This window comes from Coloeus monedula, assembly GCF_965178545.1.
Source record: "Coloeus monedula genome assembly, chromosome: Z".
In the NCBI taxonomy this organism is placed as follows: Eukaryota; Metazoa; Chordata; class Aves; order Passeriformes; family Corvidae; genus Coloeus; species Coloeus monedula.
This window is the reverse complement of record NC_138822.1, coordinates 76223369-76239733: the sequence shown is the minus strand read 5'-3', so window position 1 is coordinate 76239733 and position 16365 is coordinate 76223369. Positions and strand designations below refer to the sequence as shown.

Here is a 16365-nt window from a genome sequence, read left to right as displayed (position 1 = left end):
TCTTGGAAAGCACATGGTGCAAAGCCCAGCCAGCTTTGCCAAGGGGCATAAAGGAAGGATGCCACATGCAAAGCTTTGCCAACCACCCTCTTTTCTTCTCTTCCAGTAAAGCCAGACCCTCCGGAGAGTGTGGTGGCCAAACCCGTGCCCAATAACCCTCGGAGACTGGAGGTGTCATGGCAAAATCCCTCATCCTGGCCTGACCCTGAATCTTTCCCACTGAAATTCTTCCTGCGGTATCGGCCTCTCATCCTGGACCAGTGGCAACACGTGAGTGATGCTGCACTGCCTGGGATGGGAGGGAGACGGGCGAGCTCGTGACTGGGAACAAGCTGCATTATGAACAAGTGTCCAGGGACAAAAAAGATGTATATTTACTGCCCAGGCAACCTGGACCCTGTTCCTCTCCTTCTCTTTCTCGTTCCTTTTCTCTTCCTCTCCATCTTTCTTGTGGCTCACACTCTGCCTACAAATGGCTCTGCAGCCTCTCCCTGCTCCACGTTTTCATCCATGGCCCCTATCTACTTTCCATACATATGTTCTGTATAAAACTTGCCAACGAGATGTAAAAGGCATTTAAAGTATAAATGTCACCACATTTAAATGCGCCTCTGCCACATTTAGATTTTGAACTGGAGATAAAATACCGCTCACCATAACTCAGAGCACAGTCGCAGAACTATTGCTGTGATGTTATCGTATTTCTTACTTTTATTTCTTGTTTCTTAAAAAAAAATAGTCAGTGAAGTCCTTGGCAGCCTGGAGGAAAGATTTCATTTGTTACTGCAGGAAGATAACAAGCAGGCTTTTTTTTTTTTTTTACCTCTGTGTGCTGATTGTATGCTCGAGTTGTGTGGGAAAGCATTCTGTGGCTGGAGAGCAGGTGCTGCTACTGTGGCATAGCTCATCCAGCATCCCTTCTGTGCCCAAGCTGGGCCAGTTGAAAGCCAATTAGGTGCTTTTCTTGATAAAGAGTTTTCCTAAAAAAAAAAAAATAAAGTCAACTAAGAGACAGCACTGGGTCGCTGGGCACCTGCATCAAAGAGCTAAGTGGGATTTTCCTTCAGCCAGCTCTTCCTGGGGAGAGAAACATGTGGGATAGGGGATAGGAGGTTTGGCTCATGGCTCTGCAAGGTGTCTTGGTGACTTTTTGTGTTTGATTGAGTTTTTTGATGAGGCAGCACTACAGGTTGTGGTTCAGATTGCAGCATTTGCTGATGGCTCTGAAAATCAGAGGGTTCTCCTGCTTGCCTCTTTGCCCTTTGCTTCCCTCCTAGGAGTGGGAGACCATCTATGGAGAATCCAGAGGGGTAAGAAGGCATACGTGGAGTTTGGGTTTTGGTTTTCTCTAGGTATTTTATTTCATCTGGGGAAGAAATGCTCAAACTGCAGCAGCTCTGTAAAAAGGGGAAGATTTAATGGGAACTGCCAAACACAATATCATTTTTTTCCCCAAGGTGTGCAATTGTTGTGGAAAAAGCTGATGTTTTTACCCTGCCCCAGCCTGACCCAGCCAAATACCCTGGTTTGCATCCAAAAATGGTGGGATAGCCACTGGGCTACCTCCACCTCAACACTCTCAGAGTGCCTGGTCCCTCCATCACTGGGTGTGGGGTACCATATTTGCAGGGTCAAGCCATGTCAGTTGCCTCAATGCAGAGCCCTGAGGGGATGACGTGGCCTCTCCATCAGTGCTGTCAGGCAGGCAGTAATGGTGGGAAATACATGGAGGTGTTAGTGACACTGGTGGCAGGGCCACACTAGTTGGAAAAGGCAGCTCTTGGGCAGTAAGAACTTAATTTATTCTATATAGAGATACCCTGAGGTGCAGAGAGAGCTCAAGGTACCAGCTCTCCTGGTGGGTACAGGGATGGCTTGCGAAGGCTTCACCTCCCAGCATTTCAGGAAGGCGCAGCAGTCGTGGGTACTGCTTTTAATCAATATCCCCTTGCAAGAGACATGTTCCTCATCACTGACGGATGGAGAAGAGTGTTTGGGGAATAATTTGCTCAGCGAGCAAGTGCAAGCATTCAGTGAGTGAGGTGCCAGCCTTGTTTTCTGACTCCCTGCCCTTCTGGCTGGGTAATGAAAAATCTGATTTGTGGATGATTTGAGGAAAACTGCCACTATTCATCAGATGAATTATTTGCGACACCTAATTCAATCGTTTCCCAAACACCAGAGAAAGGCAGCGCTGCAGCAGCTGGAGCTGCTCTGACCCCAGACCCCACTGGCAAATTCAGCCTGCTTAGCCCAGCTGGGCACGCTGCAAATGCAGGTTTTTGTACCCAAAATTAACCCCAACAATGTCAGCATGCTGCGAGCATGCCCAAGCCTCCCTGCACTCTTTCTTTGACTTATTACTTGTTGTCATTTTCGAGGATGTCCCTGTTCCCCCAAATCCAGACAGAAGAGGGGAGGACATGGTTTGGTCGGGCCAAGTCTAGCTCATCTATGCCTCTTGTCCTGCAGTGGTGGTGTTGGGTCACAACTCAAAGGGACATCCTGAGAAAGGATGAGGTGGTCCCACATGCCACACTTGCATAGGAGTCTTAATTCTCGTGGAGGTGCAGGTCTCTTGTCACAAGCTGCCCCCCATCTTGACAGTTGCTGTCCCTATGGGCTGTTGCCACAGAGAAGCCCTTGCTTTTTGTGCCCACACAACCTGCATGCTGACCATGGGCAGCTTGGAGCAGGGTAGGGAGAGGAGAAGTCCCTGCCAGCAGTCAGAAGGAGTTGGGTAACCTTTTGTTCTGACACATCCCTGTCTGCCCAAGGTCCACCGGCTGAGCTCTATCCCTGCCTCCTCATGGCAGCCCACTTCTGTACCAGCCATGAGTTTTAAGCATGTACTTGGCAGCCCCATGGGAAGCCCAGCATCCCTGCAGGAGAAAACCCACAAAGGAGCACTGGAGGCTGCCCAGAGACAGAATATCCATGCAGGCCCTGCTCACACGTGGTGTTTCTTGGCAGAAGAAGCAGCTCCTCTTTCACCTCTCCACCTCCTGTTATCTTTGCAGGGTCTGATTTATGCACAGCACCTCGGCAGGCAGGACCGAATGAGCACTAATAGGATCAGATGGATGTCGAGCTGTCGAATACCATAGGGCCTGATTCAATCAGTGTCTGCTTTCTTCCAGGCTCTTCCTTTCAGGATTTTAATAATGCCAGGGCTTGGCACCAGAAGATGAAGCGATCAGTGGCGGGAGCAGTGGATCTTATCGAGACCACCACTGTGTGAGCTGGCCATGAATGCAGTTTTCCCTCCACCAGAGAAAGTCAGGTGATGCCTGGCCCAAGCATCCCACACCATGAAGCAATCTCTGGGGCTGACCCAGAAGTGGGGGAGACACCCTCATTCCCTCTCCAGGGTTTTGCAAATTTGGTTTGAGCTCCAGCGTGCCGTTTGCAGTCCCTTTCCCCTGCTCAGCAGTGCCTTTCCACCCAGACCACTTAGCAGCTCTCATGTTGCAGTTTGCTCTGGGAATTACAGTGATGTGCTCTGGGAATTATTACCATGGAGGGATGATGATGATGATGATGATGATGATGATGATGATGATGATAATGAGTTTCCACATGGGCATGCAGTGAAGCATGTGCTGGATTGTGCCACCTCACAGCAGCTCCCTTGAACCTGGGCACAAGCACTTCACAGCTGTTGGGGATGCAGCCGTGTCACATCGTGTGGCCAAAGACTCCCCTCCACCCCACCAGCACCGAGCTCACTCTGAAACTCAAGCAACTTTAAAATCACACTCCTCCCTTTCTGGAAGAGGGGCTGGTGGTTTCTCTGCTGCCAGAAGAGAGATGGATATTTGTAGCCTAAACAGGTTTTTTATTCTCTCCTTTTGGCAAAATCTCCCCTTCTGTCTCCTAAATATAAAACATTAAATGTTTAGGGTATCCTTTATTTTTCTCCTGCTTTTAAGTTTGTAATTCAAGCCAGATTAGCGTGGTTTCCTCTTCTGTTTTATAGCCCCATCCTGGCCCCAAGCGAGCTCTCCTAATGCTCTCAGATGTTCCTCTAATGGCTTACCTAGGCTGGAACTGGATACCCTTTCCTAATGGATTGCTAATAGCCTGTTTCTGGTTTTACAGGCTCCTTCAGTTAACTCGCAACAGCAGCAATTGCCGCACTCACACATGCGATCTCCCCAAGCACATCTGCGTGCTCACCCCTACATGCAGACGGGTGGCCAGACACCATCCTGAGCATCTCTGGGGAGCCCAGGGCAGGTCTTGCACCCAATTTGCTCCCCTCTCATGGCATTTTCTGGAGCAGGATCCCCCCTTTTCACAGTTTTTGGAGGGAGATCACGTGCGCTGAGCACTTGCCTGCTCGATGCACATCCCAGGAATGTGGCAAGGCTCAAGAAGGTATTTCTTATTCAGTGTCAGAGCTGGTGGCCAGACCAAGGGAGGATTTCCTCCTGTGGGTTGCCAGCAATTTGCAGATGCCGTCATGAAGTCTAATTGAACCCATTGGCCACGCTGACAACATGAAATGTTAACGAACCGTGAGGCGGGCTGCGCCTCAGATCTTGAGATTTGCAGTAAAAGGTCATGAGATATTTAAAGCTAATAATGTGGTTGGGTTCTCTTCTTCCTTTTCTGTGCTGGAAGCATTAGGGCCATGTTGGTGAGCATTTGCAAAGGCTGGAAGCATCCTTCTCTGGGAGTGCGAGCAGCAATGCTCCCACCATCATGGGATTTTAGGAGCTGGGACAAAAAACAAATCCCCACGCAGACATCTGTGCCTGCTCGGATCCAGGCAAATGATGGGGTTTTGGGGACAGGAATGGAAAGTTTTTTGGTATCGCCAAGTACTTAGTGTTGGTGCAAGGATGGCATTGTCCTCTGGACTGGCCTCCCTCACCCATATCGGAAGTGGCTACCAGGGTGGGCTCGGGCTCATCTCCCAGGGCAAAGCAACATTTTTTGGTCAGAGAGGTGAATCTCACAGGCTGTCGCTGGAAGTTCCTGCCTTGGAGCAGCCTGAAATAGCCTGAAAGTGTGAGCTAATCCGCATATCCTGCCTGTGAGGGGCAAGGAGAGGGATGGAGCAAGCTGGGGAGGAAGGCAATAAGTGCCACTGTCTGCCACAGCAGCGTCCTCCCCTGGCGCGGTGGCAATGTCACATTGCAGCGGGCGTGCCTCTTTGTCCCCATTTGCATCCCCCCGTGCTTCTGGTGCTTTGCCTGTACTCCCCCTCTTTGCAAGGCAACCTTGGCAGGGAGGTCACCCTGAGCAAGCTGGGTTACAACTTCACGCCTGGCAGCTTTTATTGCAGCATTTCTCTCCCTTCCCCTCCTGGCTGCAAAGTCAGTGATTAAAAAAGAAGGGGGAAAAAAAAGAATTAATAGGTGGGAGCAAAATACTGAGGCTGTAATAGTGTCACTCGCAGCTCAGCATGGGGCAGGCAGGGCTGGAGCAGAGAATGTCTCAGAGGAGGGTGGGGGGTGGGAAATGCCCAGAAATCACCTTTTCTGGGACAGAGCAGGTTCAGGACCCTTGGCTGGCATTGCCTGGGTGCTCTCAGCCCCCTTGGAAACTGCTGGTGACCTAAAAGTACTGAGCACCTGTGAAGGTGCCACTGAGCAGCAGAGCACTCATGCGTGCATGTCCTCACCTCCATGCTCACACAGCTACAAGGAGGTAGGAAGGTGCTGGCAAGCCTAACTTTTCCTGCCTACATGCAGACCACACCAGGCAGGTGTCTGTGCCCTGCCATGCCCGTGCACAAGCTGCTTTCACCCCCAGCCCACTGCATCAGCATGGTGAAGGCATCCGCAGGCAGCATATGGCAGTGCCCGGCGGGTTAGAGCTGTTGCTGAGTGTCCTCAGCACCCCTGATCCCATCTTCCCCATAGCCACAAGTGAAAGTGACCTCTGACAGTTGTCACTTGGCAGGAGGGGGCCACCACATCTGGAGAAAATTTCCCATTATGGGTGTGGTTACAGCTGCTGCTTTCAAAGATGGTGTTTATTCTGAGCCAGAAAGGAATCTGTCCAGCTGCATCTGGTGTGGCACAGCCCGGGCTGCAGAGCTCTGTGGCAGCTCACCCTCCCAGACCCACAGCAGGGCTGGGCTGTGTGCAGCACCACAGCCTTTTCAGGAGAGGGTGACAGCAGAGAGCACAGCTCAGACCCTGCTGGAGTGGCTCTTCCACTACCTGGCTGGCAGAGAATAAGAGGGGATCGTTCACTCTTTCCAACCTTTAATTATTCCAGAGTCCAGGTAGAAAGTTTTGTCTGAGGTTGTACCAGCTGATTTTTGCGGCTCTGCAGAAGGAGGAGGTATTTGGGGGTGCCTTTTAGTAATCAGTGTCAGACCTATTTGCTCTCCAGGCATGGCTTTGAAAGGGAGAAAGCAAAACATTTCTTTTCCTCATGGTGACATCTTTTCTCAAGCTGCACTGGCTGTTTGCAGTGACCATCCCACACTTCCCAGTGGTGGGGCAGTTTGCTTGGGCATTACTCCTGCTTTTGGTTTATCCTGTTCCCTGGGTGGAAGCCCTGCTGGGATTCCCCTGCACTCACAGGGACTGAAGGCACCTGAAACAGCAGCTGTTTGTGTAGTTGAGTCCCTGCAAAGCTCATTGCAAGGATCTGGCCCTTGCTGTGGGGAAAAGTGGCTGTGAAATCAAACCCACTGGGGTGTCCCTTCCCTATCCCAGTTCCAATTTCCCCCATCATCCAGTATAACTCGAGTAGCATCCAGAGGAGGAGGCTGCAAGATGTTCGGCAGACCCAGGCTGTGCTCTTAGAAGGGGTTTCTTCCATGTGTGCTGCGGGTGGCAAAGGCTCTGTGAGCACATCAGCTTCACCCTACAGTAGCCAGGGTGCTCCTTTTATTTTGGGGAAGGCAGACTCATCTAGGCTTGATACAGCACCTGGGACAGCTGCATGGTCACTGTCCTGTCACACACAGAGATGGTGCATCCCTGCCTTGGGACAGAGGGGTGCCGGTCCTCATCCCCATATTGCCAGTGGAGCACCCCCTTCCCACACCAAGAGCTGCACTGGAAAGCAGGAGGTGTCAAGGAATGGAAAACAGAGCCACTGCCACCACAGGGGAGCCAGCAAGCACATTTTCATGTGGGATGCAGAAAAGGAGGCTTCTGATCCCCCCTTCTCCCCCTCCACCTCCTTTCAACATGCACCAGCCCCCAGCCCAGCTGCCAGGGCAGAGAAGGGTGGGGTTTTCTTCCCTGCCCCCCTACCCTATCCCCTTCCAAAGGCCACCTGGGCTTCAGAGCTGCCCGTGCATCACCCTGCTCACACATAATTGCTACCTGGTCACCCTGCACCAGGAGCAGAGCCTGGGTGCGAACAAAGCACAGTGACCTTTTTTACTGCCAGGGCACCCTGACAGGGTGGGCTGGGGGCCATGGGAGCAGGATGAGGGGAGCTCAGAGAGGGGAATGGCTTCCTTAACTCCTGCTGTGCCGAGCACTGCAAGGCAGGGACACTAGTCTGCAGGCAGGGACTGGAAGGAGGGCACACATGGGTATTCTCTGTTGGGGTGTGTTTGGCTCCTGTGGATGTCCCCAGGCCTCCAGCACATGTGCAGGGAGGACCAGCATGGACAAGGGGAAAGCCAAGTGCTGGGCAATCCTCCCCTCAGCCTGCCCTAAGTGCCTGTCCCCATCCCATCAATGTGGCACTGGCGCATGAGCTCATCCTGGCGCTTGGGACTGTGGGTGGGCACTCAGCAGCTCCATAATCTTTCCAAGCAGGAATGTGGGGGTATGTGACCATGGCAGGGAATGGGATCCCAGCCCACGCTGTCCTCAGCAAGCTGTCATCTGAATTCAAGGGCTTTTTTCATTTCTCTCTCCTCTCTCTCTCTTTTCTTTTTCTTTCTCTTTTCTTTTTTTTTTTCTTTTTTCACAATGCTAATAGCTCTGCATTGCACTGGCTACTGATCCCTCATTAATCTGGGCAGCACTTCACAGCCAGTCGGAGTGACTTTTGGCAGGTGCACAAAGGCAGGCAGCGACACGCAAACTCCCGCCCCAGCCAAAAAATCTAACATGCACAGCCTTCCTCCAACTTTTGTCTCTGTGTGGCGAGGACACGGATTAAGGAATTTCTCCCTCTGCCTTTGATGCTGTGTGTGCATCCGTCCCCCCACAGCCTCCCCAGTGTGTCTTCCCCCTGTTCTGTCTCTCCCTGTCTGTGTTCAATTGGACCTGATCCCTGTGGGCTTTCCCATTTGCTGTGGCACTTCTGTGTTGGGCCATGGGCACCCACCCAGTCGCTTTCTCCCCACCGTGACAAATGCTGGATGTGTCTCTGGCTGTCCAGCTCAGAGGTTCTGCACCCAGAGGTTGTGTGTGTGTTTGGGAGAGATGGATGATGTCGTCTGTGCTTTCTCTTTTTATCTACTGTGTTAAAGTGGAGTTTAGGGCAACATCCTCCCAGGTCCCACAAGGAAAGTCCTCCAGATCCTCTAGTCTGGGTCCTGGGGGAACACTCCCCCTGCCCAGGCAAGGCACAGACTTGACCCCACTGTGCCTGTGACACACCACCTACAAACACTCAGCTGCCGGTTGGTTGTGGGTGGAAAGAGGCAGGAATTGCTCCCAAGGGAAGGCTGGGAGCACTCTTGGGATGGAGAAAATGCTCCTGATGGAAAAGCAGCCTGGCCAGGTCAGCAGGACCTTAGTGGGGCTGGTCTGCATGCAACCTGCTTGGTGCAGGTCCCAGGGAGGAGCCAGGGCTTCAGAGGATCCTGAAAGTCTTGGAGAGGGTCATACACCAGCTGGATAAGCCCAGCATCTTTCAGAGCCCTGTCCTCATTCTCCAGTTCCAAGCCACCACCCAGCCAGCATAGAGCAAGTCAAGTCAGCAGGGAGTTGGCACTTCAGCCCATGAGGTTTTGTTTCATTTAATTATCATTAGGAGTTAATTTAACTTGATTCCCTCAGCACTGCCATCCACATTGGATGCCACCAAAGAGCTCCCAAGGTCTGGGTGGCAGAGAGAGCCTCACTGTGCCACTACACTGCAGGGAGGTGCCCTGCCAAGCAGACCAGGTGATTCACAACCTGATGGGTCTCCTGCCTACCCATCCCGAGGTGCCTGGGCAGTGAAGGTGTGTCCCTGTAAGAACTGGGTGCAGAAGTTGCCTCCTCAGCTCTGCTGGGTGCAGCGGTAGGTGCCAAGAGCCCACTGCCTCTGGGGACCCTGGTCCAGCTTGGGCTTTGGTTCTGGGCTGAGGAGAGCTGGAGCTTGATGGGGCTGGTGGGATGTGCCTTAGCCAAGACCCTCCCCTTGTTGGAGGATCCATGCAAGAAACTGGCACCTTCCTTATTTTTATCCCATCCTCCTCTACCCAGACTTCACAGGATTTCAGTTTTCACCTGAGAGTGAAACGGCCCAAAACCATTTTCCTGCAGGATGGGCGGTGCCTTGCTCCAGGATGGGACCTGCCTATAGCCCCCCATGGGTATAGACTGCTGGGGACCAGACCTGTGAACTGACCCTGTTATTCTGACAACAGAGGCAGCACCTGTGACTGCAGGGCTGACTCAGCCTCTTCATCTAGCTGGAAACTCAGGGAGACCCTGCATGGAGCCCCACTGGGGTCACTGTGTTCATCTGCCCCCCATGTCAGGCTCCTTCCAGGCAGGCTCTGACCTCAGGTCCCCTTAACAGACACCCTGAGTAGCTGTCCCCATGCCAACAGGCCAGACCTGATGGTGAGACCCATGTCACGGTGGAGAGTGTCCCCTGGATGGTAGGGATGGATTTGGGCCTTGGCTGTTGATGGTTAAGTGCTTAGGAATGTCTCAGCTTGGCACAAGCCTGCAGTGAAACCACTAGCATTCCCATTTGCATCCCACCAGCACTGTGGGGGTCAGTGCTGAGTTGATGGTGCAAGGAGAGGCAGGACTCCCATCCAGCCCCCAAACCTGCAGCAGTGAGATAGACACACGCCTTTCTTCACACTGCTGAGGTTTGGTACCACTTCAAGCCTCGCCGGCAGCAGGAAGCCCTTTGCTCCTGGTGGCTGTGGGGAGACCAGTCAGACCTGCCTCCAGATGTGCTCCAGATGTGAGGCTCCTGCTGGCTCAGGTCGGGTGGCAGGAGCAGCTGGGAGTGCAGAGCCCAAGGGGTCCGATATTCTGGGCGGAAGGCTGGATGCAGCCCTGGAAGTGGGAATAGGGAGGGAAAGGCTTTCACTTGGAGCAAGAAAGCCCCTTCTCCTGTTAGGAATCCCCCAGAGTGGCTGTAAAAGCGTGGAGGGGGCTGCAGCTTTCATGCCAAAGGGATTGCATCTGTGCTGGGGTGTTGCACGTGCTGCACTGAAGGGACTGGAAAAGGGCTGGTTCTTTCTTAGGGTGGGTTCCTGCTTTTAAGGTACTCCTGCAAGCAGTGGGGTAATGGCACTGACCGTCTGGCATGCACACCAGACCTCGTGTGTGTACAGCCACACTGCCAGGGCAGCCTCATCCCACAGGTGCATTGGCCCAGGTACCTCCTGGCCACCCCAGTGATGCATCTTTCCCTTTCCCTTTCCCTTTCCCTTTCCCTTTCCTTTCCTTTCCTTTCCTTTCCTTTCCTTTCCTTTCCTTTCCTTTCCTTTCCTTTCCTTTCCTTTCCTTTCCTTTCCTTTCCTTTCCTTTCCTTTCCTTTCCTTTCCTTTCCTTTCCTTTCCTTTCCTTTCCTTTCCTTTCCTTTCCTTTCCTTTCCTTTCCTTTCCTTTCCATCTTTTTCAAGGACCAGGCAGAAGTTTTGATCTTCCTCCGGTCATTGGGCTATTGGTGCTACCTGAGACAGTGTGATTTTGTGCCTGACCTTCTTCTGGGTGGCTGGGGAGATGTGGAGGACCCCACATGGGCAACACCGTGAAGTTGCCCCCACCCATGAAGGGGAACATGTTCTGCTCAAGCATGAGCCCCTGGCTGGGCACTGGTGCTTGCAGATGGGCTGTGTCAGACCCGCACCACCCCTTATCCTGCAGCATCTTTATTAGAAATGTGCCTGGGCAGGGTGCAGAGCAGATGAGGAGTCCCCTGTGTGCCCCCCACACCACACACAGCACCACAGGGGTTACTGAAATGGGCAGCATGTTGGTCTTCTGTCTCAGAGATGGGGTGGAGGGCAATATCCCACTTAGCCTCTGCCAGATACTCCTGCCCTGGTCCCCTCCATACCCTCAGGACCCTGAGGCCAAGTCCAGCTTCATCCCTGGATGGTGACTTGGATGCTGAGCCCTCCCCCTCTGTCAGCCACCTGTGTTTGCTCACTTTTGTCCATACCATGGGGGTGCATTTCTGCTGAGCACCTGCATCCCTCAGTCCTTGAGCTAAGCTCCAAGTGGATCAGAGATCCCTTGGAGAGTTAAATGGGGTTAAGCCCTTGCACTTTGCAGCAGAGAGGACAGCAGGATCTTCTGTGGCTCAGACAGTAGTGACAACAGGACAGAGGGAATGGTTTCTAGGAAAGACGTCTGGACACAACTTGATCCTTGTCCAAGGGCCCAGCTGGAGGGATGCAAGCCAAAACAACGGGATGCCAGCAGGCACGGGAGCAGGCTGGCCAGAGGTGTTGCTGGTGGGGCAGCCTCCTCCCAGCACTGGCAGTGGTGCCCTGAAAGCACGTTGCACACCCCACCCACTGCCTGCAATATCCAGCTCCCAGCTGCCCTAACATGCCCGAGGGAGCCCGCGCACACATCTGCTAGTTTCTGGTGACCTCTAGAGGAAGCTACTCCACTCTGACGCCGTGAGTTTGGGCGTGGAACCAGGTCTCTAGACCTGTGTAGCTGCAGCTGGAGCATCTCCCTCCCTGTCCATCCCTGTCCTGGGCTCGTGCCTCTGCCCAAAATGCCCTCGTGTTTCCAAAAGTGCTGCAAAAGTCTTGTTATCATCTTCTAGCCGAGCTAAATATACTGATTGTCTTACACCTCCTGGGGGCTCCTCTGACCACCCTCCTGTCCCCATTGCTGCCCTCAGGTCGAGCTGTCAGATGGGACATCGCATACCATCACGGACGCCTATGCTGGCAAGGAGTACATCATCCAGGTGGCAGCCAAAGACAATGACATCGGCACGTGGAGTGACTGGAGCGTGGCTGTCCATGCCACCCCCTGGACAGAGGAGCCCAAGCATCTCACCACGGAGGCCCAGATCACAGGTAAGAGCCCCCTCCCCGTACAAACAGGCTTCATCCAGGAGGAGCCCAGGACTCCAGGCTGAGGGATCTCCTCTTTGGCTCCATGCAGGCTTTGTCCCCAGCCAGGGACAGCCCCCAAACACTGGGGAGCAGGCTGCAGCCCTTCACCCTGTACTTTGCCCCCACCTGTGGCCCTGTCAGCAGGTGCAACCATGGCCTAAAGAATGCTGACTCAGCTCACCTGGGTCCAGCATCCTTCTCACCAGGATACCTAGGGTGGGACAATGAAGCTGGGCATTGTATTACTATAGTTGTTGTTGTTGTTGTTTTTATTCCCTGAAGTGCTGTCCCCCTCCAGCCCTCCCTCCCCTCTCCAGTACTACCCCCTCCACACCTCCGACCCCTCAAAGTGGCTCCAAGGGATGCCAATTCAAAATAAAAGCCACCAAGTTAACAAGTCTCTGTTTCTAGGAAAGAGCTGGGACTGTGTCCAAATGGGTGTTATCAGCCCTCCATTTCCCAGAAGGGATGGAGCAGACCCTGCACTGGTTTCCTTGACTCCTGTGCAGAGAAACCCCCCTTTTAGAAACAGCACCTGGTAGACCACCTACCAGGATGCTGAGGCAGCAGCAGGGATTTGCAGGCCCCCCCCCCACCATTCCCAGGTGGATGAACCCACCCGGAAGGAGTCCAGGAACACCTTGCAGCAGCGCTGGTGTCAGTGTTTTGATTTTGCTTCTGTTGCCACCTGCATTGTGCTAAACGCAAATGCCCCTTCCAGTGTCACCTGCCCACTCCCTGTGCCGGCACACGTGTCCCTCACACACATGCGCGTTTCTCGCACACACCTCCCTGTAGCCTGGTGCAGCCAGGCAGGGCTGATGTGGGACATCCCAACCCCAAGGCTGAGCCCCACTGTGACACCTCGATGGAGTGTGAAAAATGCTGAGACACACTCTTTGGTCCCCAGCATCAGCCCAGACTGTCTGGCCAGGGGCACACTGGGGCCATCTGGATATGGCCAAAGCTACCCCAGCATGACTGTCCATCCAAGCACTCCCTGCAATCCTGCAGCCCTGTGCAGGGACAGACAATGCATCTGGTCCAGTACAAAGCAGGACAAACCCTGTGAGCCAGTCCAGCAGAGGTAGCCTGCTGTGTCTGAAATGTTCTATGAGCGAGGGGTGCTTTCTGCTGAGCACTAGTGGCTCATCATGACCTTTTAGCTAAAATCCCACAGAGCTGGTGCACAGAGTGGCTCAGCTGGTCAGGATGGGGATGAGAAGGATGCTCGGCTCTACCTGATGCCACAAACAACTCCAAGCAGTAGGTCCACTCTCACAGCAGGGAAAGTCTCATGGATTAGACCAGCCCGTGGATCATCCCAGCCCTCCACCTCAGCCCTAGCATGGTATAGCACTGAAAAGGGCAATTTGGAGCCAGCTCCTATCCACACCAGCAGGAGAGCAGGGCTGCTCCTATGGGATGAATCCCAGAGCATCCCAGTTCCCCTCACCATCCACTCTCCTTCCTTGCAGAGACAACAAGCGCTAGCACCTCCTCTTTCATGGCACCACCCACCACCAAGATCTGTGACAAGGGGGCCGTGGTGGGCAGCGGGGCCGTGGCAGTGTGTTGGACAGCTGGACTGGTCGTGGCTGCCTATAGTGTCCTCTTTATTTAGTGAGTATCTCCCAAACTGGAGGCGTAAGAAGCAGGACGTGGGTGCTGGGATGGGGCAGAGATATGGGGACCCTCAGCACTCTAGTGTGGTTGGGAAGGGGATGCTCCAGCCAGGCTATGGGTGAAGGGCATTGAGAACAAGTCATTTGGGGTTTTCTTGCAGTTTTTTGTAAATGCACCCAGTCCGACTGCTTTTCCAGATGGATATTTGGCTGGAGATCCCAAAATGGCTTCCCAAGCAAAGCTGGCAAGGTGGTCGGTCTTTGATGTCCTGTTCTCAGCAGCCCTCTCCCATCCTCACTGCTGACTTTTTTAAGAGGCAAAGAAACCATATGGAAATCTAACGCCTTTGCTCAGTGATGAAGGAAAAATTGTCCAAGGTCAGAAAATTCAGATTGCATCTCAAAAATGTCCTTAGTTTGGCTTAGAATGGAGCTGACAGCCTGGAGAGCCACAAAATGCCCCTCTCCTCTACAGACCAGGGCTGCTGTCTCATGGGTGTCACACCCAAATGCCCTTTCACTGTCCCCATACTGCCCAAGGACAGGGATGGATCCTGGAAGCAGCCAAACGTGTCACTTTCGGGAGATAAAGGATATGCCACGCATCCTTTGGTGCCCAAAGAGAAGCCTCTTGTGGGCAAGGGGTTCTTTGCTTCCCTCTGACAGTGTCATGTCATGTGTGACACTACTGGTGGCATAAGGAGAGGTGGTGGCCTGCAGCCAGGGGAGGGTGGGCAGGGCCCAGCCCTGGGAGGAGGAGGTGGAAATGGCGTGTTTGGGTACCTGGCTGAATTTCCCTTGTGGAAGAAGGCCAAATTCTGCTCGGTGTGTCCCACCAGTGAGGGGGCACAGCTGAGTTCGGAGCGAGACTCTGACCCTTCTACTCCCTGCTTGCAGATCTCCATCTGTCCATCCACCGCAGCCCAGCGCAGACGCCTCCCCACCGCCCACCGCCGCCCCCGCCCCCGCCCCGCCGCCCCGCTCCCGGGTTGAGTCTCTTAGCTCTTCGATTTTGCACACACTGAGGACGTATCACGCTTCTCGCCGTCACTTCGGAGGAGGACAGAGCTGCTGCCGTCCCCTGGGGAGCCGCAAAATCCTCTCCCAGCCCGGAGTGAGGAGACACATCCCCGTGCCCCTTCCTTTCCTCAGCGAAGTGAAGCGAGCCCGGGCCCCGCGCCGCAGCTGAGGGCCCCGCTCATACAGCTAACCCCCCCACGCCAAAGACGTGCCCGCCGCCCGCCCGGCAGCGCACCGAGAAAAGGGGATATGAAAACGGGGGGGTGGTGAGGGGAATGATGCTCCAAGCTGTGTACCCCCTTATGGCAAAAGGGGGTCCCCCAAGGACTGGACTCGCTCCCCTGAGCTCTCGACCGTGTGGCGAAGCTGGAGGGGTGCACGGATCAGGGGGGGTCTTGGTCCCCTCCGAGGGGATGGTGGAGGGGGGAACTGGTGGCTTTCACAAGTGCCATGCGGAGCTGGGAGCTGGCAGGGTTTTAACGGGGAAAAAAAGAGAAGTGAAACACCAATAAAACCGTCCTGCCCCTTGCCAAGCACCTGGGAGAGCTGTCCCTCCACCTCCCCCTCCCACAGCACCCTGCAGGAGCCTTCGCCACCCCCAACCCCACCCCAACACCACCCCCAAACTTTTAACCATGTTGGATACAGGGAATCACCCCCATTAATGTCTTTGTCTCATTCTACAACAAAAGCAGAATAGCTCTGCTGTTGCCTTCAGAGCTGGAGCCCTGCAGACCTGTGCCCCGCTGTCCCCCGCTGTCCCCAGCTGTCCCCAGCTGTCCCCGTGCCTGCTCTGCTCTCCTCCCCATCCTGCCCGATGTCCTGTTTTGTAAAGACACCTCCTCTTGGCCCTGCCTGGACCCAAGCGCAGTATTTAATACCGTACGTCCTAGTATTCCCACTGTTGACATGCTGTATTTGAATTTTTTATAGATGTATATATATAAAAAAAAAAAAAAATAAAAAAAAAAAGTAATAGAGGGGATAAAACTAAGCTCACACAGAGACAACGCACACACGCACACACACACACACACACACACACGCACCAGGAGAGACTGTCTTCATTAAATGTTCATTTCATGATGACTGGCGGCTCTGGGTGTTATTTCCCTTCCATCTGGAGCGGGAGGTTTTGGCTGCCTGCTTCTGTGTGTGGTGCTGGCTGAGCTGGGGAGGACATGGGAACAGCACTGAGGGGGGCACACACATCCCCTGGAGCCTGCCCTGGGGTTTGAGACCACAGCCCCATCTTCCAGAGGGATGGGAGACCTGAAAGCTGGCCTTCAGGACATCCTGAGAAGGTACAAGGGGGATGCCCGCCCTGGAAACCCCTGGTGAAGGAAAGGGGATGGTTGTCACCACCCCATGTGACGCCTGTGCTGTGACAGCAAGGTGCCACATCTCCCCATTCATGGGCCCTGGAGGATCCCATGTGTCCCCAAGCTCTGGCTGCACCCTGACATCTCTTGGGCAGGCAGCAGGATAGAGACCTGCCTGTGCTCCACTGCAGCCTGGGGGCTGGAGGTGG

The 16365-nt window shown here is 53.9% G+C and overlaps 1 protein-coding gene across 1 annotated transcript in view; it reads left to right on the top strand.

Moving 5' to 3' along the window:
- The window catches only part of CNTFR (ciliary neurotrophic factor receptor), a gene marked incomplete at both ends in the record, with an annotated part of 81971 nt that extends 68158 nt beyond the window's left edge, over positions 1-13813 (top strand). Inside the window, 3 exons of the mRNA XM_082301557.1 lie at positions 107-270; positions 11970-12150; positions 13668-13813. Of these exons, the coding sequence (XP_082157683.1) occupies positions 107-270; positions 11970-12150; positions 13668-13813 (491 nt within the window). The remainder of the gene's footprint in view (positions 1-106; positions 271-11969; positions 12151-13667) is intronic.
- Between the last annotated feature and the right edge of the window lie 2552 nt (positions 13814-16365).